The sequence below is a fragment of the Schistocerca americana genome, chromosome 11 (genome assembly GCF_021461395.2).
Source record: "Schistocerca americana isolate TAMUIC-IGC-003095 chromosome 11, iqSchAmer2.1, whole genome shotgun sequence".
NCBI classification, from domain to species: Eukaryota; Metazoa; Arthropoda; class Insecta; order Orthoptera; family Acrididae; genus Schistocerca; species Schistocerca americana.
Window position 1 is genome coordinate 199406850 of NC_060129.1, and position 27243 is coordinate 199434092.

General features: G+C 40.2%; 1 protein-coding gene across 1 annotated transcript in view; it reads left to right on the forward strand.

Moving 5' to 3' along the window:
- Nucleotides 1-26880, forward strand: part of LOC124553555 — a 185479-nt gene extending 158599 nt beyond the window's left edge. Inside the window, exons 15-18 of the mRNA XM_047127402.1 lie at nt 697-925; nt 4219-4396; nt 22002-22061; nt 26815-26880. Of these exons, the coding sequence (XP_046983358.1) occupies nt 697-925; nt 4219-4396; nt 22002-22061; nt 26815-26880 (533 nt within the window). The remainder of the gene's footprint in view (nt 1-696; nt 926-4218; nt 4397-22001; nt 22062-26814) is intronic.
- Nucleotides 26881-27243: the final 363 nt, after the last annotated feature.

The following is a 27243-nucleotide window of genomic DNA, read 5'->3' on the forward strand; positions in this document are numbered from 1 at the left end:
CAACGTCTTCCACGTTATCTGCAACATAAATAAACTTTCTTCCCACAGTATTTCTGAAAACCCAAAAACAAACTTAAAGAACATAATAATAATAACTGTTCTTACAATTTTTCGTATAAGTGTTGGTCGATTTAATGAGGGGTGGGACAGGCCTAAGCCTTGTGACACCACACTGTCTCAGTTAACAAAATTGTGGTGTACTCAATGTTTCACTGTCTCGGTGATGGCTGAATCGCAGAATGACGTTGTTGTGGAATAGCTCCTTGGTTTGTCCAGGTCTGCATAAGATCTGGAGTTTGTAAAAATACACTCTGAAAGCTCTAGTGAGAAAATGGCAGAGGCATCAAGTAGAATAAAGAGGCGGCACTGGACGAACGTTAGGATTCCCTCCTCCCCACCATTGGCCGTGAAAATTTTTCCAGACAGTGCAGTTGGCCCTCCAACGGGCTCTAGCCAGAGGAGTCTGTGATCCATTGGTTGTAAAGGAACGAGCTGGACATCAAACTTGAACACTTTTTCTGGTAATGATGAGTAGGAAGTTTGTGTATGTGTTTTGGCAACATGAGTTGGCTGATAATTGTAGAAGAGACCATAAACCTATATTATTTTATGTTCAGAGACGGCGGATGCCCCGGTGGTGTGTGCTTCGACGAACTGCCCACCGGACGGTTACGTTACTGTGTTTGTCTGTTGCAGATCCACAACATGGCGACATGTTGGAGAACAGAAAATGCCGCTCCCGGGGCGTGAAGCAGCCGTTCCACAGGGGCTCGGCAGCGTCGGTGTCTCTGCGCCACAGCCAGCTCCGACACCACAGCCACCGACCCCACCAGCCGCAACACCACACTGGCGTGTCGGAGCAGCCCCAACTGCTGGAGACTGGAGGCAGCACCGTTCCACTCCCCACCTACCCGCACTACACCAGGTACGAGAGCAGCTCACCAGACTGTAGTGTGACCGTATCCTCAGAAACCTCAGATTTTGCATCACGTTTTTGTTCATCTCCAATTCTTTAAAATTCTTGATACCCAGTCAGACTACAAAATTTCAAGACTGCATTAATAAAAAAAGACCATAGTTAAGGTGGTGTTTCAATGTTGTACAGAGCATTCATACAACTACACTATGTGATCAAAACTATCCAGACACCTGGCTGAAAATGACTTACAAGTTCTTGGTGCCCTCCATCGGTAATGCTGGAATTCAGTGTGGTGTTGGCCCACCTTTAGCCTTGATGACAGCTTCCACTCTTGCAGGCATACGTTCAGTCAGGTGCTGGAAGGTTTCTCTGGGAAAGGCAGCGCAAAAGTGTTGTATAGGATTCAGGTCACGACACTACAGACCAGTCCATTGTAAGGATGTTATTGTCGTGTAACCACTCTGTCACAGGCCGTGCATTATGAACAGGTGCTCGATCGTGTTGAAAGGTGCAGTCACCATCCCCGAATTGGTCTTCAACAGTGTGAAACAAGAGGATGCTTAAAACATCACTGTTGGCTTGTGCTGTGAAAGTGCCACGCTGAACAACAAGGGGTGCAAGCCCCCTCTGTGAAAAGCACGACCACACCGTAACACCACCGCCTCCGAATTTTACTGTAGGCACTACACACGCTGGCAGATGACGTTCACCGGGCATTCGCCATACCCAAACCCTGCCAGCGGACTGCCACATTGTGTACCGTGATTTGTTACACCACACAACGTTTTCCCACTTTACAATCGTCCATTGTTTACGCTCCTTACGCCAAGCGAGGCTTTGTTTGGCATTTACCAGCGTGATGTGGCTTACGAGCAGCCGCTCGACCATGAAATCAAAGTTTTCTCATCTCCCACCTAACTGTCACAGTACTTGCAGTGGATCCTGGTGCAGTTTGGAATTCCTGTATGATGGTCTGGATAGGTGTCTGCCTATTATACATTACGACCCTCTTCAACTGTCGGCAGTCTCTGTCAGTCAACAGACGAGGTCGGCCTGTACGCTTTTGTGCTGTACGTGTCCTCTCACGTTTCCACTTCACTATCACATCGGAAACAGTGGACCTAAGGATGTTTAGGAGTGTGGAAATCTTACGCACAGACGTATGACACAAGTGACACCCAGTCACCTGACCACGTTCTAAGTGCGTGAGTTCCGTGGAGCTCCCCATTCTGCTCTCTCACGATGTCTAATGACTGCTCAGGTCGCTGATATGGAGTACCTGGCGGTAGGTGGCAGCACAATGCACCTAATATGAAAAATGTATGTTTTTGTGGATGTCCGGATTTTTTTGATCACATAGTGCGTATTTTAAAAACGTGTTGTTTGGGCAAGATCAAGACAAGAGGGTTTGTTACACAAGCCAATGTGTCCATTGTTGCCATGACCTTTCCTATTTTTCTCCTTGTTTCCTAAACACCTTCAAACCATAACGTCGCGCAATAAGTGGCAGTTGTTGCTTGCCAGCAGCAACAACAGATACCACCTGATGATAAGTAGTTGCTTCAAAGAAGTATTGTAATATACACGAAAGCCAATTTGACAGCACATTCTAGAGCTATATATTGGTCGTACCTGCTGGGAAAGCCCGAAGAGTCGCTGATGACTGATAGTTATTTATGGGTTTAGATTCAGTGGCAACAGCAATGCACAACCAAATTGACACCTTTCAACTTAGATATTGGCTGTGCAATGGACCGGCAGTCATCATAAACATCAGTCATAAAACAGAAAAAAAATGAACAAATATATAAGCAAATCACTTTTACTGCCAGAAACGCATTTGCAGGATGTCGCATGTCCACAGATGTTTACTCTTGTTTATTGGCAATTCATCAGTGTTTGAAAGAAGACCCAGTCACTTCCTTTCCCACTACACTGAAGTATGGGCAGATTGGCAGTATAGTTTCTGCAGAGAGAACATTGATATTACGGCAGTGTTTTAGTTTGGAAAAACTTTCCATTATATGTGGTTACAGAATTAATATTTCTTTAATTGATCTGATTGGAACAATTTGATGAAAATGATTTCTTTCCATCCCAGTAACAAAGATTTGTGATCTGTGACATGAGTAAATATGATGTAATTGATAAATATATTTTTGTTTTGTACATAACACTGGAAAACAGTGAAATAATACATAAAAAAGGAACAAATGGTGCTTAAAAAATTAGCAATCAAAATCTTAGTATCACACTTGTCAGAAAATAAAATAATAATCGGCAATAAAATAACATCAAAAATGAGAAGAAAATAACAGATATTTCTTATTCCTGGCTATAAATTCTTGAATATCAAAATGATACTTGAAATATAAGTCTTGTTGGCCCAGCAGAATAGAAAAGAAATACAATAACAGCATGCATAGTCCACAGCTCATGGTCATGCGGTAGCGTTCTCGCTTCCCGCGGCCGGGTTCCCGAGTTCGATTCCCGGCGGGGTCAGGGATTTTCTCTGCCTCGTGATGGCTGGGTGTTGTGTGATGTCCTTAGGTTAGTTAGGTTTAAGTAGTTCGAAGTTCTAGGGGACTGATGACCATAGATGTTAAGTTTCATAGTGCTCAGAGCCATTTGAACAGCATGCATACATAGCGTGAGACTTGGACATTCGTCAGCGAAACACAGTAGGGAATCGCTTACTAAAAGAAGACAGATAGTATGTTACATAGGTCCATGAAACATTTTGCCAGAGTTGTTTAGAGTACACTGCAGAAGTTTTGCTGGGAAGCCCTCACACACGCAATACAGTGCCGATCCCTCCTTGCGCGATTTTTCTATTTTTGGAACTCTGAAAGATGATGTTCTTGGCTATTGATTTGCTTTGAACAAAGAGGTGCGTGTCTTGGTACCATGACAGTTCTGTAGACAACAACAAACATTTTACTATGAAGGCATTTGACCGTCTTGTCACACAGTGGGATAAATGCGAGAAGAATTGTGGTGATTGCCTTTGAAATAATAAACAGCTTACATACTTCTTTCCATCTGCCTCATTTTCATTTGACTGTCCCTTATACTATTCTGTAGTAAACTCACATCTAGTTTCTTCGGGAACCTGTCTCACAATAAAGGTTCTATTCTGTGTATAAATGTGTTTGTAGTTTGGTGAAATAGCAAAATCATTATTTTTTACGGTCACATGAAGCTATTTCTCTGCAGTAATTAATATACTCTTGATAGAATAGTTTTGTTGATCTGTATTTTTTGTAAATTTTCTTCTTTTTATTATCTTGATGTTTCAGGTGTACTCAGATTTCTGATGAGAATGACAGTGCTTCATTTGAAGAAAGTAATCTTCAGAATGTGACCCACGATGAATTGGTGATGCCGCAAGAGGTGTCGACACACTTCGGGAGTTACTGTGTTCCAGCACAAGGAATTACAACACAAGAGGATAATTTCCTCTGCAGTACAGATAATGTGAGCATGATGGACCATAACTTTTCTGTATTCACCTGCAGTTCATGCCCACAGAGTGTTTCATCAAAATACTGCCTCGTAATGCATGTCTTTATTCACGTTGCTAGTGTAGAACCACTGTCACATGTTTGCAGATACTGTGATGGTGTAGATACTCCACCACACACCATCTGGTGTGTTGTGGAGAATTGATTTAGTTGTAAGTGAACTGTTTCTCACTGATTTTGACCCAATAAGCATTTGAGGATGAAAGAGTATGACAGGACTCTGACAGCACACACATTTGCTGACACTGAGAATGTAATGTAGCTCAAGTGATTTGTGCAAACGTATTTTCAGCTCAAGAGACGACATGCGTGTTCCTTCTATGCAGTCAGTGGTAACAGTTCATATGAACAAGTCAGTTACATTGATCATACATCACAGGTACTTTCTTGTCGACCCAATAACTGCTCTCTCTGCTAAAAGAAATCTAAATTACTTTATACATTGCATGCACATACAAAACCATACAAATGTAATTTATGCTGTATATCCTCAGCTTTTGATTACCTCAAGAACCATGTATCATGCACTCTGGAGTAAAGCCACATAAATGTTAAGTTCGTGGAAAATCATTTGCTAGAGTTTATGACCTCAAGGTCTCTCTCTTAATTGACTTGGGGTTGAAGTCACTTAAAGTAGATTCCATATCTGACACGGTGCTCTGTTGCTGGTTGTTAAGGAATATACGAGCATACGGAATAGTTTCACATATATGTGAGTGGCTCGAAGACTTCTTAAGTAATAGAACCCAGTTTGTTGTCCTCAAGGGCGAGTGTTCGTCGGAGACGAGGGTGTCGTCGGGAGTGCCCCAGGGAAGTGGACTTAACATAGAGGAAAACATTATATAGAGGAATGTATTACAGAGATTCTTCATGAACTCGACAGGGAACCCCTAGAAGGAAGATGATGATGTTTTAGTGAAAGACTATTGGGAATGTTAGAGAAGACACTGGTTATTCTGCCCATCTATTGTGTTATTTCTACTCCCATAAATAACCATATTTTTTGTTGATAATTTTCTTATTTTCAATGCATTTATCATGTAAAACCTAGATCATGTGACAACTAGATGAAATTCTCAAGTTCTTATTTAGGTTTCATTTCACTTAAGTTTGTTATTCAGATTCTTATATTAGTTTTCTGATTATTTTGGCACCATTAGTTTGGCTATAGAGCATGTTAATCAAAGGCTACAATCATTTAAAAGTTAGTGCTACAGTTGGCAAGACGAAGAAGCATATGAGCTTTTTGAAATTTTACCACTGACTGCAAATCTGTTGACATTATCTGCATTCAGTATAGACTTAATACACTGTAGCGACGTGTGAAAATTTTTCATGGATCAGGATTCGATCCTGTATTTTCACTTATCGCGGACACTTCCAGTAATCCATTCGGCTATCTGTGCACACTGCCTGGACTGACCGAAACCTCCGTAAACAGTCCACATCCTTACATGATGGTCCACTGTATTCATCAGCTATTGCTTGGGACGTTACAAGAATTCTCACAACAGTGAGAATGAGAAAACGATGAATCGAGACCAGTGTTACTGTCGCGTGGCTGCCTAGGCACGTTTTACTTACATGTGTGTCTGAAAGAACACTTGCGAATAACTATCCACAGCTGTAGGAATTCACTGACTGAGAATTCCTTGACGTTAGCTTCATTACAGCTAGGTCTACTGCCCAACAGTGACACGTGACTTGAAGCCAGATTTCCCACTTCTTGTGACTGGTCACATCGACCAGTTCTGCTGTCCGTGCACACTCCCCAGACTGACTGTAACCTACATATATCACACCGTCTGTATCCTTATATCGTAGTTCACTAAATCGATCACCTCAATCCCTCGTTGTCCCATTCTCCCGGTTGCGAGAATCCGAGTAATGTTGTGAGCATTAGGTGATGAATATAGTGGTCTACAATATAAGGATGTAGACAGGTACATTTGGAGGTTTTAATTGGTACAGGAAGCTTGTATGGATAGCTGAAATGGTTGATCTGACCGATCACAAGAAGAGGGAAATATGGCTTAGAGTCCTGGTCCAGCACAAATTTTCATGTGTAACTGTTGGGTAGTTGAGGCGTCCCTAATGCAGCTGATTTCAAAGAATTCAATCAGTGAAAAAATTTCGTTCAGCTGTGGGTCGTCAGTAGTGTTATTTCAGACGTGAATGTGAATATTTGAAAAAAAGGGACCAACAACATATGAAGATGAAGCAATCTGACTTTCCTTAAAGTATTTTAAATTACTAAGAACTTTTTGTCTCCTGAAATAATTAAACTGAAGTTTGTATGCAGTGCCATTTTACATCGCAGATTCTGTCAGGACCAGTGTTAGATTCCAAACTTTGACTACATATTTTTGTTACTTTAATTTTTGTGTCAGGATGAGATTAAACACTAATAACACTAATAAATCAAATCACTAATTATTAACTTCTTGTAATTTGCAAATAATTTTCAATATGCTGCTCCTACGTGTAAACAAGGGAATTCACATTGGGAAGGATAATGGTGTCCATGTATTTTTTTTTTTTTTTTTTTTTAATTTCTGACCAACAACATTTTCTATAAATCAAAATCACTTTAGTTCTTGTAGTTTATAAAATAATGCTTTATTCTTTTGCGCATCTATAAGTTGTCCAACGTCACCCAAAATTGCCAATTTGCAGTTTGTAAGTTCATGAAGGAGACCTATGTTTGGGTGCGCACTCATTGTTGACTGGCACAACAAATATGTTCAATCTGTATGCAAAAATATGTTCACTGTTTACTGTGAGTCTCAAGAACTCTTAATGTTTAATAACTTTTGAGTGAACTGTGTAAACTCATTTAATGGACATTTTCACTGGACTGTATTGTGTTTAATGAAGTGTGGAATGGCAATCATTGAAGTGAGGTATTGGTGGACAGGGTAATGCTCATTAGGTTCTGAATTAATTGAATTGCTAGAGTGCATGGTACTCCAATGAATTAGTGCAAGACAGTGCTTAATACAAACTTTGTCGATCCTATGTAAATGTGATCTGTGTTTTTTGGTGCCCCAAAAAAGAAGAGTCAACTTCACCACTCAACTGCAAGTGTGACAGGCTATTGTTGGTTCTAATCTGAATACTTGCACTTACAATTTGTTCGTAATATATAAGCTGGCCACCGCACGTAATAACCGAACTTTGACAGGAATAAAATATGTGTGCCATCTAAATGGTATTGTGTAAACCTTTGAGCAAACACCATCCCACGTCATTTAAACTTTCAGTTGTGGGCTGATGAAGAATGCTGCTACCAACGACAAGACATCAAAATCCAGGTCAGTTCCGATGCATTTCAAGCAGTGTGATTTCAGAGCACTTAACGCTTTTACTGCAACGGGTATGATACATGTCCTGCTCACCATTCCCCATGTTTTGTGGAAATGTATACATGTGCTGAGTGGATTTTCATATAGTGATGTGAACGTCTGAATGCATCCTGAGTTGCTGTTCTCTTACCATTGCGGACATGTTACTTCCATATCTTTTTGAATAAAAAGGTTTCGAGTATGTATTACACAACTTGCATGCCTTCATTGCTTGCTGTCATTTCCAAAAATAACCTCATTTCCATATTTTGAATTGTTTATGAGATACGAGGATTGTTGACCATGTGATTTGCCATACACAAGGACACATGTCTACAAGAAGGGTAGTAGAAGTGATCCGCAAAACTGCCATCTAATATCCTTGATATTGATTTGTTGCAGAACATGCTCCAAGCTCAAATGTAATGGTGTATCTTGAATGGTATGACCTCAGTGCCAACCAGCATGGAGTCTGAAAACATCGGTCATGTGAAACCCAACTCTCACTTTTCTCACATGACGTACTGAAAGCTTTAGATCGAGGCAGTCAAGTAGACGCAGTATTTTTTGATTTCTGAAAAGCGTTTGACTCGGTACACCACCTGCACTTACTGTCAGTAATTTTGGATGTACCCCAGGGTAATGTGTTTGGACCCTTGCTGTTCATGTTGTACCTTAATGACTTTGCTGATAATATTAATAGTAATCTCAGACTCTTTGTGGGTGAAGAAGTTATCTATAATGAAGTACTAGCTGAGAGAAGCATAAATATGCAGTCAGATCTAAGTGGTGCAAAGATTGACAACTTGCATTAAATGTTCAGAAATATAAAATTGTGCAGTTCACAAAATAAAAAAGTAGTATCCTGTGACTATAATATCAGTGAGCCTCTGTTGGAATCGGCCAACTCACACAAATACCTGAGTGTAACACCTTCTATGGAAATGAAATGGAATGATCAGATAGGCTTAGTGTGGGTAAAGCAGGTGGTAGGCTTTGGTCATTTGGTAGAATTCTGGAGAAGTGCAATCACTTTACGAAAGAGATTACTTACAAACCACTCGTGCGACCAGTTCTAGAATATTGCTCAAGCGTGTGGAACCTGTACCAGACAGGGCTAACAAGGGATATTGAACATACACAGAGCAGGGCAGCATGAATGGATGGTCACAGGTTTGTTTGATCCACAGGAGAGTGTCACAGAGACTGAAGTAGAAAGCTCTTGAAGGTAGATGTAAACTATGCTAACAAAGTCTATTAACAAAGTTTCAAGAACCGGCTGTAAATGAAGACCGTAAATACATTACAACCACCTATGTACCTCGCACATATGCATAGTGAGGATAAGATTAGAATAATTACTGGATGCACAGAGACATTCAAACAATCATTCTCCTCATGTTCCATATGTGGATGGAAGAAGAAGAAACCCTAATAACTGGTATAATGGCACGTACCCTCTGCCGTGGACCTTATGGTGATTTGCATAGTATAGATGTAGATGTAGGTGCAAAAGGGTGCATCACGTGTGACCGTCCTTCAGATATAAACTACAATAATTCGAGAATGAAATAAGAACCTTCTGCTCTAAGTTTAAATAAAATTTTGATTTCTCATTTACATTTCATGCACTGCAATGTATCAAGAAATTGTACTGTGTGAAAAAATGACAAGAAAGCGGTCGCCATTAAGCAGACGGGACTTAGACGAGTCGGAAGACACGGCTGCTTACAGTGCCATTTTGGATGGCAGCAAATGGGAAGCTTGCAGAACAGAGTTGCTAAATGTAAATATTGAAGACTGGCACAAAGGCATCAGTTGAGTTCATGTTGGAGTTACAAGGAGAAACAGTGAGCTGACAACATATTTGGAGGCAACAAGTTTTTGTTACTTGAGTGTGATTAACTGTTTGCCAAAATAACTGACAAGGGAAGAGGAGACCATGTGTTTGATGATTATGAGCAATGGTAAGAAGAGTTAAAAAAATTACTTTTCATTGATTATTGATCTGGAGATGAACTTGTTTATATTGGATTAATAAAGTTAAGTAATCTACGTAATCTAACTTACGCTAAGGATAACACACACACACACACACACACACACACACACACACACACACACACACACACCCATGCTCGGAAAACCTGACGTTCTCAGGGTGTTACATTTTATCTGGAAAAATAAAGGAAATCTCAAGGAATTTAGGAAATTTTGTAAAATCTCAGGAAATTCTGTTTTTTAACTCATTGACACACTTTTATTGAGCTTTATAAATCAAAAATTTTTAAATACTTCTTATTTAAAAGAGTGTTACTTAAATATGGCTTCATATAAATTATCAGTGTTTAAAACTGCAGTGACCTCTGTAGTCAAGAAGAAAGAAAAGTCGTTGTTTTGAGATACTAAACTTGTTTTCAAATATGGATAGCCACAGTGCCTGAGCATAGAGGAAGATTAAAGTGTTATTGGAGATGAAAAAGAAAACTGAGAATATAGGGGGTATAAAAGCTAGAAAAAGAATGAGCTGAAGAGACTGTTAATTCAAAATAGAAAATTGTTTCCAGACATAGCAGATCTAGTGAAGTGTTTTGAGTACAAATTGAAATTTAAAGAGCTAGAACTTTTTTCCAGGAAATCTGATGTTGTCCCATTTTCTAAGAAGAAAGATGTAAAAACAAAAGGCTTGCTTGAGGAATTGTTGAGCGATCAAACAGTAGGACTTTGTCAAAATGAAAGATGAAGATGTTAGAGTTATTCTAGGCGCTAGAAAGTTCAGTTTAATAGTTCTGAGGGAAAATGACATACCAGCTAATATAGATAAAATTTTACAAAAATTCTGTGGATCCGAATCTGTGGGGGGCCACAAGGAACAGGAGGGTGAACATGCTCTGTGTAAGAATAATTTTAAAATAAATGCACATGGCATGTGCCCCCCACCCCCCTCCCACTCATGCGCGCGCGCGCCCACACACACGCACACACAGGTTTATTTTATTGCAGTCATTTTCACATATGATACACATATTAAAAACATACATTGATTACAGACACCCACAGCTTTGTTCGTGTCCCAGTAGAATTGTTATGATGAATAAATATCGAAGAAGCACAGCTTGCAATGTGTGCAGCCCCTCCACTGCCCCATCGCGCTAAGTCAGGCGTTACGTGATAATGTCTGTCTGTGTTCGTGACAGGACATCTCCAACACAGATACATCGGTTTCAATGCAGTTTTTACATCTATTGGAAGGCTAGCTTAATCAGGATTGTCATGACGTATGTTTGATGAAAGTTTGTTCAGTGATTTAAAGGTAATCTGTTATATAAACTAAAGAGTGTGCTGGCAGCAACATGCTGCCTAATCAAGTGGTACATAATTTGATGTCATACTAAAATATAGATCTTGGAAAATCTACAAATGTGACTGCGAGAATAATTATGTTTATCTTCTGTGGTTCACTCACAATCACCATTTTTTGTCTTTTAGATTCACTGTGGCAGACACAATGAAAAATGGTGATTATTGGTGAAATGTAAAGGATAAGCACTTTTGTCGAGATCACCTGTGCTAAATACTGCAAAAGAGCATATTTCCAACAAACTTGCCGCACGGTCTGAGGGGTCTTGTCTTGGTCTGCGCGCCTCCTCCGTCGGAGGTTCGATTCCTCCCTCGGGCTTGGGTGTGTGTGTTGTCCATAGCGTAAGTTAGTTTAAGTTAGATTAAGTCATGTGTAAGCTTAGGGACTGATGACCTAAGCAGTTTGGTCCCATAAGATCTTACCACGAATTTACAAATTCCAACAAACCTTTTGCTGCCTTAATACACTGTTATCCCCTCTGCCTACTGATATAATTTTTTAATTAGCCTGTGTTAGTCCTCAAAGTTCAGATTTCATTAAATTCAAATTAGTGGTTCAGGGGTCAAAAGGTGACAGTCAGAGTTACTTTCACGATTATAAAATAGATGCCTAATGGATTACTCGCTGTGGCTTTCAACAAGAATGAATGTGCTATATAATGACTGAAATATGCTGGTTCATGATAGAAATGCCAAACAGGACACAAGGTACTACTTGCCAAGAAGAGGGTTCGGGTGAAATGTCATGACATGTAGAACAGTGAAGGTACTGGCTGTAAGAAGTCTGACGATGGTGGAAAATCAAGACGTGAAGCTTCGAATAAAGCTGGTGCAGTACTATTTCTTACCAACTAGGAAAGAATCTGGAATTTACCAGAAATATCTGAAAGCCTGAGCTTGAATGCAGCCCTAATAATTTACAAATTTTTCACTAACTTTTCTTGCCTGTATCTCATTTACCTGCTAGGCAATCACAAAATGATAAAATGCATAATTTTTGTTGTTAATTTCAGGCTTCCTGCATTTTTTAAACTCACAGTTAGATACTGCCAATGAGAATGAGTGAACATTGTGACTGTCGAGATTCTCTCTCTCTCTCTCTCTCTCTCTCTCTCTCTCTCTCTCTCTCTCTGACTGTCTTGGGGAAGGAGGCGGCACGTGTTCAGTGCATCTAAATATTGAAAGCACACAGCTACTTTCATTTCCGTAAAAAATAAAAAGTGAAAATTTGCTAGTAGAAGAATGAGTGTTTATACATTATATTGAAGCATTAGTAAAACAGGAATTCAATTACATGAAGTGATTCTTATGCAAAGAGTAAAGTTCTAACATCTCTTGGCATAGTCTTCTCAGCCTTGTTCCAAATCCTTACCCATACTGTGGTGTTTTTTCAAACCAAGACATAAACTGTGTACAAGAAATATCAAATAAAGGAAGTTGAGCACTTAAAGTTTTGAATCACATGAAATGGGTAGTGTTATACCTACTGGAAGTACCTGCTTTGTTCAGCAGACGCTGATCTCAGAGTGTTCCCGACATCTATATTGCCACATGCAAGGCAATCAAGGATTTTTTATTCACCAAAGGAAGATTTTCAATAATGTTCAGTTAAAGTAATACAGAAATATGAAAATGATCTGTGATATTGTAGTGTAGTGAAAATGGTCAATGAAAATTTATTTGGCTGTAGAATGAAATTTCCACTTCCTGGCAGATAAAACTGTGTGGCGGACCGAACTCGAACTTGGGACACTTCACGGGCAAGTGCTCTACCGACTGAGCTACGGAATCGCGACTTGTGAGGTGCTGTTACAGCATTACTTCTGCCAGAACCTCCTCTCCTACGTTTCAAGCTTCACGGAAGTTCTTCTGCAGAACTTGAAAGTGTAGCACTTCTGGAAGCAAGAATATAACGGAGATACGGCTTAGCCCCAACCTGAGGGCTATTCCCAGTATGTGAAGTTTGGAAGATAGGAGATGAGGCACTGGCGGAAGTTGTGCTGTGAGGGTGGGTCGTAAGTCGTGCTTAGTTAGCCCAGTTGGTAGAGTGCTTACCCACAAAAGGCAAAGTTTCAAAGATGGAGTTTCGGTCCAGAACGCAGTTTTAATGTGCCAGGAAATTTCTTATTTGGTCATATTAGACTCTCCTAGAATGATGGTGATAATTCGAGGTGATTGCACTTACTATCAACAAATGTCATGAGAATAATGTAGTGGTCTGCATATTTGCAGATTCACATTATTTACTTAATAAGTATGTAATTGCATTGTCATACCCATTTACTTTCAATGAAATTATTTCTGCTGCTGCTGCTGCTACAGTAAAAAATGAATATAAAGAAAATAAGCGAAACAGTTATATAAAAACTAAGGTTCAAAACTACACTGGTTCTACATAACTGGATGCTACAACATGAATTGCTGTTCTACATGTGAATTACTTTGACTGCTGAATATAGGCAGGTGAGCAGTTGATATTGTGCATATGTCTGATGCGGCGCCTGCAGCATTTTAATCTGCACTGTTGTTTCACATTACTTTTGTATCCATTTGTTGTCCATGTCACATATTCTCCAAGTGTACAACGGGGCGAGTCAACTGTCACAGCATATAGTAACACTGACGCACACTTTTTCAGTAATACTTAAACAGCATTAAATTAATTGTTTCCTTCCTTTAATGTCTCTCCTGTCAACTGAGTACCTGGATAAATGTTTTTTCATTTTCTTTCTGCACCTGATTTGTTTATGTACTGACGCTTTGTAACCTGATGTGATATCAGTGTCAGGAATTAACTGCCATACTAATAGGTTGTGTGGTTCTTTTGTATGAAGTTGGCAGCATTACACAGTATGTATCAAAAAGAATCATCCGATTTGACATGTCTATATTTTAAAAACTTTTAAACATTTATAATGAATTTTGGTTTTTGGTGACCGGGAAACTCAAAAAGGTTTTTTCCATATCTTCTCATAGGTGTTCAATATGCCCCCCGCCCCCCCCCCCCCCCCCCCCCAACATAAATGGCTTATGTCAACAAAGGCTGTCTTTTACTGGCCAGATGATAGGCATTTGCCAGTCCAGAGCCATTATTGTCTGGATAGTTTGTTTGATCTCTACACCTGTTTCTTGGTTTATCTGTTGATCTTTTCCCTGTTGGGCAAAAATAAATTATTTTGGACAGTCTCTTCATAAGTTACATGCTGTAAAAAGTTAGCAATGAACGGTGCAAGTGTAAATCGTTAATCTGATCCTGATGCTCAAATGTTGAAAGTAAAAATGCTGAGCACTCAGGTTCAGACCATCAGAGGAAAACAGTTTATAACACCAAGCATAAGCAATGAATCAGTCAACTTGCAGTAACTTCAGAACAGAACACAGGGCCACAGCAATGTACATACGAAAAATGTAACTCCATTGTTGTTTCTTTTCTTCCGTTCAGCAATTTCAAACACTTACCTTGTGTAAAGCCATTTCATATCTGCATAACTAATGCACTCTACAGCCATTTGAAATTGCCTCTGTAGCCAAGCCTTGGTTTCCCTCTACAAGTTCCCACTCCCACTCCCTCGCGCACACACACACACACACACACACACACACACACACACACATCTCAAAATGTGTTCTGTCAACCAATCTGTCATTTGTGACAAGTTGTGCCTTGAATTTATTTTCTCCCATTTTCCATTCATCATTTATTGTCCAGTCTACCCATCTAATCTTAACCATCCTTCTGCAGCACACACTTCAAAAGTCTCTCTATTCTTTTCTTACCCAAATTGTTTAATGTTTAAATTTCCCATCCACATAAGGATACTCTCCAGGCAAATGCTCAGAGAAAGGCTTCCTAACACATACAAAAAAATTCATCAGATTTCTCAAGACTATATCTTTAGTGTGAATAAATGTAGAATCTTGCAGTGTATTTTAATGTATACGGTGAAACTGGAAGTTTACCTTGGTGCCAAGTATAAGTTGCTGGTAAGTGTGTCACAGGTGGAGCTTGCTCACTTGCTTGCTCTTTCATTACGGTATATGTGTCGAGTCGAGATGGTGATAACAGGTGTGGGGGAGAGAAGTATGTGCTGCCTGACGGAGCATGCCGGGGCAACGTGGTGACAGGATAAGACTGCCAGATGCATTGTTGGGATGGGGGGCGGGGGAGTTGGAAAAGTAGAAGAGCAGAAAAGGGAAAAGACCAGTGCGTGCTTTGGCAGTGAGCAGCATATTATGTCTCTATACTTGTTATCAAATATGTGGAGTGTAGGAATCCTATGTACTTGGTTCGCTAGGCAAACAATCCAAACAAATCATATTAATGAGTTTTATTACAAAAAAAGGAAATGACAATACTTAACTCTGGCAACTACACAGATGTGTCGCAAGAAAAGGGCAACATACAACATAAGTAATCTCTTCAGTATAACAAGAGTATACATAGAGTGTACTAGTGAAGTAACGAGCATTGACGCTTCTATCCAAGTCGCTAACCTTGAAGTTACTATTCAACTGGGGCGTCCTGGAGAGGGGTCGATCGGCATGCGATTGGCTGATGTATTCTCACAGCCATCTCTTCTCTATCGTTCCCGACTGGTGTGCCAGCTCTTGACTTTACGCCGTAACACAGTGCACATTGACGGTGAGGGGACGTGAATTGGGGCGGGAGGGGTTGATAGGACAGAGAAGGCAGACACTTCGTTGGAGGATGTGGGGGCAGTAGATCGTCATAGATTGAGGCTGGGATATCTGGAGCAGAGAATGTCGTAAGGATAACTCCCATGTGCACAGTTCAGAAAAGCTCTGGTGGAGGGGAGAATCCAGATGGGCTAGATTGTGAAGCAGCCAAGGAATTCAAGCATGTTATGTTCAGCCACATATTGTGCAACAGAGTGGTCCACCTTGCTCTTGGCAACAGTTTGGTGGTGCCCGCTTGTCCTGGTGAACAGCTGATTGATAGTCATATCAGTACAAAGAGCTGTGCAATGATTGCAGCCGAGCTGTTAAATGCCGTGGCTGCTTTCTCAGGTGGCCCGGTCCCTGATGAATTAAGGTAAACCTGTAACAGCACTGGGCTGCAATAGGAAGTGCTGGGTGGATGGATTGGGCAGCTCTTGCACTTGAATCTTCCACAGAGGTAAGATTCCTGTGGCAAGGGGTTGGGATTGGCAGTGGCCTAACGGTGGACTAGATGTTGTGGAGGTTGGGTGGGCGACTGAACTTTAGGAGAGGTGGGAAGTATCTTGGGTAAGATACCTGATTTCAGTGCATGGTGATAGCTAAATAAAGCCCAGCAGTCTTGTGTTTGTGAGGTGTGCACACTTATATTAACGGGTATGGGTTTTCCTTTCCGAAGAAGGCTTTGGCTGAAAGCTCATGTTGTAATAGCCTTTTCATCATGCCCGTCTACAATTTAGCGTGTCGTCTTTATGGTGTGTAGCAATCTGTCCTTTTCATAATGTTGTTGGTATTCCAACCTGGACCCTCCAATGTTTAAAATATTGTCAAAAGTTTTCCTGAACCTACATAAGTTTAATATGTGAGTTTACCTTCTTTCACTCTACCTTGCAGGATAAGTCATTGTCAGCATTGCCTCTCGTGTTCTACATTTATGCAGAACCGAAACTGATTCTTCCCTTACTAGTTTTTACCAGTTGTTCCATTTTGCTGGATTTGTGCTAGTATTTTGCAATCCTGACTTGCCAAACTTGCGGACCAGTTGTTCTCACATTTTTCAGCACCAGGCCTCTGTTGGTGTCGTTTCCTAGGATTTTGTTTGTCAGCATGTAATGTAATGTCACCAAATGCAACTCAATGTGACACTGTGAATTTTCTTAGTCCTGTCATAGGAATCAGCAAAAGTAACAATAATTCACATATTTAATGTAAAGAGCTCAAGCTCTTGCTTCAGCTGATGGGCTTAACCTGATTGAACTGTTGCTGTTACTTTTTGTGCTAAAATTTTTAATCAACAAAACTTTAGCAGAAAACAAAAGGAACTAAGTTGCCTTATAAACAGGAAAAGACTACTATGAATTGAGGCATTTTTATCAGAGGTAATATCACATTTGTACCAAACTTTAATGGATAGAGACACTCATCAAATGGAATTATAAGATGGAGTCAAAAAGCAAAGGGACTTCCGCAGTTTCTCGCCATTTGGCGAGTATCCAGGACTGAAGTACTGTCATCAGCAACAAATCTATGCAACGTGACGCTCTTACTCCCACGTTAGTTGTTGTATTGTAGCAGACCATGAAACATAGCAGCTCCATTGTCGAACTGCACGAAGGAGGAAATGAGGGCAGTAATTCGCTTTTTGTTTGCGGAAGGTGTTAAACCTGTGGAAATTATTCATTGAATGCGGGCACAGTTTGGTGAGAGCTGTTTATTGTGAAGCAAGATCTACAAGTGGATAGAGCGCTTCAAACAGGGAAGAACTCCTCTATGTTATGAGGATAAATCGGGCAGACCATCAACGTCAACAACTTAGGACAATTTGGAAGTTGTTAACTGCATGGTGATGGAAAACAGATGAATCACAGTGTACAAAATGGCTAATACTTTATATATTAGTCACGGTTCCACGTGCTCCATCTTATACAAGCTATATTTTTGTAAAGTGTGTGCAAGGTGGGTACCAAAAGAATTGCCAGCACAGCATAAGACATGCAAAGGATGGACATCCCTCGGAAACATTTGGTGCATTGTCATTGCGAGGGAGACGGATTTTTACAACAAATCATTACTGTAGACAAAACGGGGAAGCATCATCACGAACCAGAATATAAGACTGCGAGCATGAATTGGAAGCAGCCATTACCACCAGAAGTTAAGAAATTTGAATACCAACCATCAGCTGATAAGATTGTGTTAATACCATTCTCAGACATGGAAGGTGTGGTAGCCATTCATTTCACCGCAAATGGCAAAACTGTGAACAGTGAGAACTATTGTGATGTGTTGTGAACTAAACTGAAACCTGCAATCATATCCGAATTTCACGGAAAACTCTGAAAAGGTGTAATCCTGCAGCGAGATAACGCTGGACCACATTTTGCCAAATGGACAACCGAAACAATAAAGCAGTTGGGATCTGAATTGCTTGAACACCTGCCATACTGTCCAGACCTGGCTCAAAGCAGTTTCTATGTTTGATCCATGGAAGGAAGCACTCAGGGGAAGAAGATTTGAAACCATTTGAGAAGTCATTGATACATTGCAAAATTGTTTGTCTGCAACCAAAAAGCTTTTTTCCCGGCAGAACCAAAAACTTGTGTATGATTTTCTGAACTGTGTAATTTTCTTCTGAGGATTCCCATTTCATTCCTGTGGGCATTTCTGTTCCACTTTTATAAGGGCTTTATCAACCCATTACAATTCTTGCAGCCTGTTTATGAATTTATCTTGTAAGTACTCCAGACACTCCTGCAATGCCCTAGAATAATATGAAACATTTCCCCTTTTTTATGCAAGGAATTGCACTATTTCCCCTGTCCCCTTTTTTATGGAAGGAATTGCACTATTTCCCCTGTCCTCTTTTTTATTTTTTATTTATTTTAAGTCTTCATCCTTCCCCTATATCTGCTTTCGGTTTCTCCCACTCTCCTTTTCTGTTCTTGTCACAGTTTTTAATTAAACTGTTTTTACTGCTTCACATTTCTGTCTTTAATTCGTCTTTGCTTCCCACTTTATCCATCAATCAGCTCTTACACTGGCACAGTGCTTATCAGTGTTCTGTCTGTGACATCCTACTCGTTTACACCTTTTCCTTCATCTTTGTCTTCTGTCATACTTGGTACAGATTTGCCTCTCTCTGTCTTGGCTCTGAGTGACATATCCTACATTTTCAAACCATCCCAACCTATCCCTCTTCATCCTGGAGAAATACACTGCGAATATTGAAACTAGATACTTTTTTCTTCTTAAAGTGTTTCTGTCAACAGGTGCTTGGATTGCAATTATTCCCGACAAATCTTTCAGTGTCTACTGTTTTGCACATCTTGAATGTTGTTAATAAGTGTTTTATTATAGTAACAGCATCACACTCAAATGAGTAAACATTCTTTGTAAGTCATATTATGATATAAATGACAGCACAAAATAATATTCTTACCTGCCATCCTTTCTTTCTCTTTACCTAAAATGAAGGAAAAGCAATCGCTCTCTTACAGCTGACTGATGTGTGGCACTTAGAAACACAAAATAGAAATTGTTTATACTAGTTGACAAACTTTCGCTCTTTCTCTAGTGGATGTATGCACATTCACATACGCAGACAACAGAAAACATAACCATGGCCATGGTGAGAGTGACTGTCTGTTATTGATAACAGTTTCCTGGCCAGATAGAGTTAGTGGCAGGTTGGGGAAGGAAGCAAGTGGCAAGGAGGAGGTAGAGCGATTGAGTGATGTAGATCTTAAAGCAGATGACCCAGCAGCTGCACAATAAGATGAAAGGAGTTCAGATTGTGGAACATATAAGATGAAGAAGAGGAAAGGAAGATGGAGATAAGGAGGGAGACAAGTAAGGAAAGTGAGAAAGGTAGAGGGGGAAAAGGTGAGAGAGAGAGAGGGGAGAGAGAGAGAGAGAGAGAGAGAGAGAGAGAGAGAGAGAGAGAGGAAGGGAAGAGCGGTAAGAGAAAGCAGTGAATTATCTCGATGGAGAAGGAGTGTGAGCATGAGATAGAACGGAAAAGGTAATGTAAGGCAGTGGGAACAGGTTAGTGGAGGTTTAGGCCAGGGACGTTGTGAGAGCAATGATATATGGGGTAGACAATTCTCATCTGCCTTGTCCAGAGAAATTTCTCCTGGAAAAGTGTCCAACTAGCCCATGTAGTAAATGAGCTGTTGGAAGTCATTTGTGTTGTGGTTTGCACCATGTTCGGCAACTGTACGGTATACTGTATAGCGGCCATTCGAGCGAGTAACCAGTTGATTACTTGTCGTGCCAATGTCGGATGCTGTACAGTAATTGTAACATTGGTGACACACACCAATAACCCAAAACATTATAACCACTGCCCACTACGATGTTAGATAGTGTTTGGTGGCGCTGCGGGCAAGTGATGTGGTAACGAAAGGATGTAAGTGGAGCAGACACGAATGGGGGATCACCCTAGTGAAGATACAGGCTGCAAATAGGGAAATCCTCTGAGATAAGCGACTTCGACAAAGGGCAGATTGTTATTACGCAGAACCTGTGAACCGGTATCTCAAAAATGACAAAGCCGGTCGAATGTTCGTGTGTTACTATCGTGAGCATCTACAGAAAGAAGTAGGACAGTGAAACTACCAGTAGGCGCTAAACGGTCGTACGTCCACGAATTTTCACGGAACGTGGAGCTCGGAGGCTGGTCTGCTCTGTAAAGTACGATAGGTGGTGATCGGTGGCATTTCAGCCTAAAGAGCACAGTGCCGGTGAATGCACACATATTTTTGAGTACACTGTTCGCCGTACGTTGTCGAACGTGGAGCTCCACGGCACGTTCGTATCTTGTCCCGATGACATTGTCAGTTAAGATTAAAGCGGGTGTGGACCGTCGGGATTCGACCGTCGATTAATGGAAACGTGTCGGCATTTAGGATGAACTAAATTTTTGCTACACCAGGTGACCGGTCGTCTCCACGAGCACTGTCGTCGAGGTGAACGGTTGCTCGAAACGTGCAGTGCTCCGTGGGCACGGTCTGGTGGGAGCAGTGTTATGACGTGGGAGACATTCTTCTCCACTTTCACGGGGCTGTGTTAGTAATCAAATACGCGCTGACATTTGCGAACCACCTGCATCCCTTCACGCTCAGGGGACTGATGACCTCAGATGTTAAGTCCCATAGTGCTCAGATCCATTTAGCCAACCTTCACGCTCGGTGTCTTCCCCGACGGCGATGTCATCTTTTAACAGTGTAATTGTTCGTGTCTCGGTACTAGAACTGTGCTACAGTGGTTTGGGGAGCATTATAGTGAACTCACTTTGATGTCTCGGCAGCCGAATTCACCTGATGTAAATGCTGTGGAACGCATCTGGGTCACTATTGGCCACCGTCATCACTATGCAAACCAGCAGCCCATTATTTATGCGAAATACACGAGTTGTACATAGGCATCTAATGCCACAAACCTACCGACAAGCTATTGGATCCCTGATATGCCGAATTAGTCATGTATTTCATTCAAAGGATGGACAAACTATTAAGCAGGTGGTGATAATGTTCTTCTCATTAGTGTGTAATGTGGTGACTTTCACGTGTGGCCCTGCCTTTTGTTGGGTAGTCAGAGCCTGTGACTGGACAGTGGTTGCAGGTGATGTCAGGTGTAAGGGGAACGGTCTTGCACAGGGGCCAACAAAAAGAGAATGACGCATGGTGTGAAGGGTTGGGAGCAGGATTGGAACTAAGATGGGTAAAGGTATTCTGTAAGTTGGGTGGCTGGTGGAACACAACTTTGGGTGATGTGAGTAGGAATTTTGTTAGGATATCCTTCCAGCCGGGGAGGAGGAGAGGTAGTTGAAGCCTCAGTGAAGGATGCGGTTGACTGATTTCCAGGCCAGAGTGATGCCAGGGGATGCAGGTTGGTGGCTGGTGAACAGGTGTACTGGTACCAGAGGAGAAGATTGCATAGATTAGTTTATAACTGGATGGAATGCTGTCTGCCACAAAAAGGGTCTTGTAGGGATACAGAAGAATTAGCAATGTTCTAAAAAAAAAATCTTTGTATAGTTGTACAGGTTCCCCTCAGGAAACATTTCTGTACAAGTTATATGTGCAAATCTTTGTAATCCCAAAATTAACAGGCAATTACACACTTCGGAATCACAATGATTAAAATTGTTTTATTTTTCTTATTGTCTTGTTACAGACTGATCCACTTGCTGATAATCAACTTATCATTTGTGACCCACGGAGCATTAAGAAAGAGGTATGTAGCTGCTGCATGTCAAATTCATTCTTTGTTTGTCTCATTAATATTCTTAGCAGTTATTTTGTTCTAAGCTACCTATATTTCTGTGAGCGAATGGATAGAGGTGCAGTATACTCTACATACATGTGCTGTTTCCTCTAGTGTATAAATAGACTGTAATATTGTGGAAATTATCAGATCATTTGTGTTGAAATAATGAATATTATGGGATATCAGTATTAAACAGAAATGCAGGAAGGTAGTCTGTCAAATGTAGTGATGGGTACATGACCTTGAAAAGTGCGTAATATCAAGAGAACCATTTTTAGCTTTCATGTTAGTGCTCATTTATTGTAATCACGCGCTCCCCTGCACGTAAGTGCACAGACAACTAAATATAGCAATCTGTGACCCGAGTGACACTGCCCGCCTTGTACACAGTATTGGTGCCAATTGGATGAGGATGCTAGTGTGCCGTGGTTACTATGAATTTGAATTGGTGGAATTATAGGTGTTTTGAAGAAAAGAATATTAACAGTTTAGGTAAGGTGTTGTAAACTGTGAGTTTATGAAAGGTGGCAGAACCACTTAATTTCTTTTTCTGAGGAAATTACTGGATATCACTTCTAACAAAATACCATTTCGAAAATGTTAACATTTGTGTATCACAAAAGGGCAATTGGTTACTTCCCTTCTACCAATTCTGTTGCCCTCCTGTTGCTAAGTCATTAAATCTTGACAGTGTGGAGGGAGAAAACAGTTATTTCTGTATATTCAGTAAGTCTTTATGTTCACTAAATAGCACAGAGAAATACCTTTCCCTTCCTGGAGGTATGTTAAAAGTTGCTGCAGAGAAGTAGATTGCTTGCTGTCATTGCCAGAAGTGTACGGCAGTACAGATATTATGCCAGCAGTTTGCAAACTCAGAACAAAAGAGGAGAAAATGGGATGGTCAGTGGTGTTATATATAAAAATGAAACAATTTATCTAGCTACTACTGTGTATGAAATTGTTGGTGATATTACATCTTTTCTGCCAGTAAGTCACCTTTCAAATTAATGAACATTTTTGTTCGTAGTGACAGGGTAGCATAATTTGGCTAAAGTATTCAATGCCATTACAGCAATACAATTTTTATTAGTAGGTCTGCTTCGTGATGCAGTCTCGTCGATTAAATATATGAGTGTCATGTTGCAGAGCAATATGAAATGGGATGAGCATATACTGTTGATAATAGGGAAGGCAAATGGTTGACTGTTTGGAATCCCCAATAGGTCACATTAAAGGTAGAAATCAAGGCCATTCAGAAGCATGCTGTTCGTTTTTTTACTGGTGGATGCAACTATGTAGATACTGAACAAAAATTGGAATCCCTGGAGGCGAGATGACGTTTATGTCATAAAACACTAGTTAGAAAGTTTTAGAGAACCAGCATTTGTGGCTGACAGTAGAATATTTCTGGTGGCGCCAATGTACATGTCACCTAAGGACAGCGGAGACAATATAAGAGAGATTGGGGCTCGTATGCAAGTAGGTTTTTTCATCTCTCCATTTGTCGGTGGTACATGAAAGGGAATGATAAGTGCTGATACAAGATTCCCTCTGTCATCACCGCATGGTGGCTTGTGAGTAGCCTACGTATGTGGATGTAGGTGTAGACATGGAAACTGATGTAAATGTGATTCTGGCTTCCAGCATGTTTTGGTCCAGTGCTCAGAAGTAGTGACAAGGGTTGTGTTTGCCTGTATTATCTTTGACTGCAGCACTCGTCAAAGGCAGTTGGCAGTTGGCAGCTAAGTCAGATGCACTAACCGTACAAATTGTTAACTAAACAAACACTGTTTTTGCCTGGATTCACAGTTTTATTATTAAAGTTATTGCACAACCTAAATTCCAGGTTATACACCCATATTCAAGTACATTACTGATTTCCAAAGATGATAATGCACACTTGACATGATGACAAAGCAGAGATAATCAACTCAACTTCTTAAGGTATCAGTCCACAGCTTAATGTAAAATTACATTAATGACCATTTTTTTAACAAATTACATACATAATTACATAGTTCAACAATCACACTAACATGACAGGACTAAAGTTACACATGAGTCAAGAACTTTTTAAACGCCGGCCGCGGTGATCTCACGGTTCTAGGCGCGCAGTCCGGAACCACGCGACTGCTACGGTCGCAGGTTCGAATCCTGCCTCGGGCATGGATGTGTGTGATGTCCTTAGGTTAGTTAGGTTTAAGTAGTTCTAAGTTCTAGGGGACTGATGACCACAACTGTTAAGTCCCATAGTGCTCAGAGCCATTTGAACTTTTTAAATGCAATGGACTGGGGCTGAAAGTTTTGCTTCTATCCTGGGGTTGTTATCTCATATCTCATCTAAAAGAGGTGAATAATTGATTTGGGTTTGCTTGTTTACTAATGGGTGTGGGGATGCACACATCTGTCTTCTAATGTCTAAAATTTCTAATTGGTTGAGTGAGTTTAGCCCCCTTTTCCTATGTGTGTAAGACTTGTACATCTACTATGTGTTTGTGGTTATTGTTCAGGCAATTTTCCGCAAAGGCTGAAGCAGACTTCTTCAATCTCCAGCTTCTGTGATGTTCTTTAAGCCTGGTGCAGATTGAACTCCCCATCTGTCCAATGTCACAAGACTGACACTCAGGGCATGAGGTTTTATAAACCCCACCTTTTGTGATTGCTGGTTGGTTGTGTTTAGCATTGAACAAACAACTACGTATTGTCTGAGGTGCATAGAAAAACCACAGAGAAACCCTTTGCCTTCAAAATGTTACTTACCGTATTTGATGTTATCCATATAAAAGGTGATCTACACCATTTCTTTATGAGTGTATTCAGGGAAGATGTTGTATCATTTGTTTACTACCTGCTTAGGCTGATCACTGTAACTAGCTGGTGGGTCTCTCTGTAGTTTTTGTAGCTGCACTGACTGGAAAAACTCTTCTGCTTTGTTGTGTAATCTGTTTTATTTAACAGCACTACAGTTTCTCTTATCTGACCTTGTCACAATCGCATTACTGTTTTCAATCATAGTTTTAAACTCCTTCATGACTACGAACTCAATGTTGTTCTGATGCAGTGCTTGTTGTTGTTGTTGTTCCTGTGCCAGCTTGAATTTTTCTGCACACTGCACTTTCATGGGGGTGGGGAGGCAGCATAAATTTACTGGACATTAGGTTACAGATAGAAAACAGTAACCATAAATTTAAAAATGCCGAATAGACTCCTTCACTGACACATTCATCCCGGCTTCCTCCCAACATTGTACGGCCTAAACGTGCAGCAGTCCACCACATGATCCACCATCTCCTTTCTATTCCTATGTACGAGAATAGTTTGACCACGAACTTAGCACAATAAAAACAATAGCCACAAATAATGCATTTAACACCAACATCACTGATAAAATTTTGAGTAAAAAGATGAGGAAGGAAGCAAGCCAGGTCCCTACTGTCCCCAGCGAAAAACACAGACAAACTCGTAAAGAAATGCTGCAGATCACCTTTTAAATGGATAACATCAAAAGGGGTAAGTAACATTTTGAAGGCAAAGGGTTTCTCTGTGGTTTTTCTATGCACCTCAGACAATATGTAGTTGTTTGTTCAATGCTAAAGACAAATTGGCCATCACAAAAGGTGGGGTTTATAAAATCTCATGCCCTGAGTGTCAGTCTTGTGACATTGGACAGATGGGGAGTTCAATCTGCACCAGGCGTAAAGAACATCACAGAAGCTGGAGATTGAAGAAGTCTGCTTCAGCCTTTGCGGAACATTACCTAAACAATAACAACAAACACATAGTAGATGTACAAGTCTTACACACATAGGAAAAGGGAGCTAAACTCACTCAACCAATTAGAAATTTTAGACATAAGAAGACAGATGTGTGCATCCCCACACCCATTAGTAAACAAGCAAACCCAATTCAATTATTCACCTCTTTTAGATGAGATATGAGATAACAACCCCAGGATAGAAGCAAAACTTTCGGCCCCAGTCCATTGCATTTAAAAAGTTCGTGACTCATGTGTAACTTTAGTCCTGTCATGTTAGTGTAGTTGTTGAACTGTGTAATTATCTATGTAATTTGTTAAAAAATGCTCACTGATGCAATTTTACATTAAGCTATGGACTGATACCTTAAGAGGTTGAGATGATTATCTCTGCTTTGTCATCATGTTAAGTGTGCATTATCATCTTTGGAAATCAGTAATGTACTTGAAAATGGGCGTATAACGTGAAATCTAGGTTGTGTAGTAACATTAATAATAAAACTGTGAAACAAGGCAAAAAATGGGGATTGTTTAGTTAATTTACAATGTTTCACGAACAACCCACAGTTCATTCAATCAAAATCATACAGATTGTGATTCCAAAGATGGACACTCGTGAATTACAGTAGCTGTGTTTGCTTCATTAATAATTCTTAAAGATGTTCTGAGGAAATATTCAAGAAAGTGTTTGGATACATCAACAGGTTCAGTAGTCCGCAAAATGTTAAAGGGAGAGCTACAAAAGTATTCATTTCCCTGCTGAACAAATATCATTTGACAAAGTGTTTTTAACCAGCGAACAAAGTTTTGAATATTTGTGAGAAGTTAAATTTTTATGTCCGTGTGGGTTTTGAATAAAGATCAATAGGTTTTGAAAGTAGAATGCTATGAAATATCCTGTGCTAATTAAAAGCACAAAACGCATCAAATTTTTATTTGTTACTTGTTTTCCTCCACATTTTCCAGGTTAATCTCAAGTGGTTTACATTTCTGAATGACCAACAGACAATCACACAGTCATTTGTTGTGTAAAACACAAGTGGATGTTTATATTCCTTTCCTGTACCTTTGCTTTTTGTGATGTTGTGGCACTTTTAAACACCGGCATCCGTTTCTAAATCTTTATTTTTTAAAACTGTACCAAAAGAATATGTTCTTTCTTTTAATGTGTATGTGGTTCCCAAACAACATATTTCCATAGTTTTTAGTTTTTCACGGGATGATTACCAATTGTGGCTCTTTGACTTAAATAAACTTTGTTTCAATGTTGCATCTGTTTCTTTCTGCCTATGGCATAAAAAGTGATCTTGCATCATTTTTGTTCCCATTTGATTGCACATTTTCAAAATTCGACAGTACTTAATATGTTTCTTATGTGTGTGAATGATTAAATTT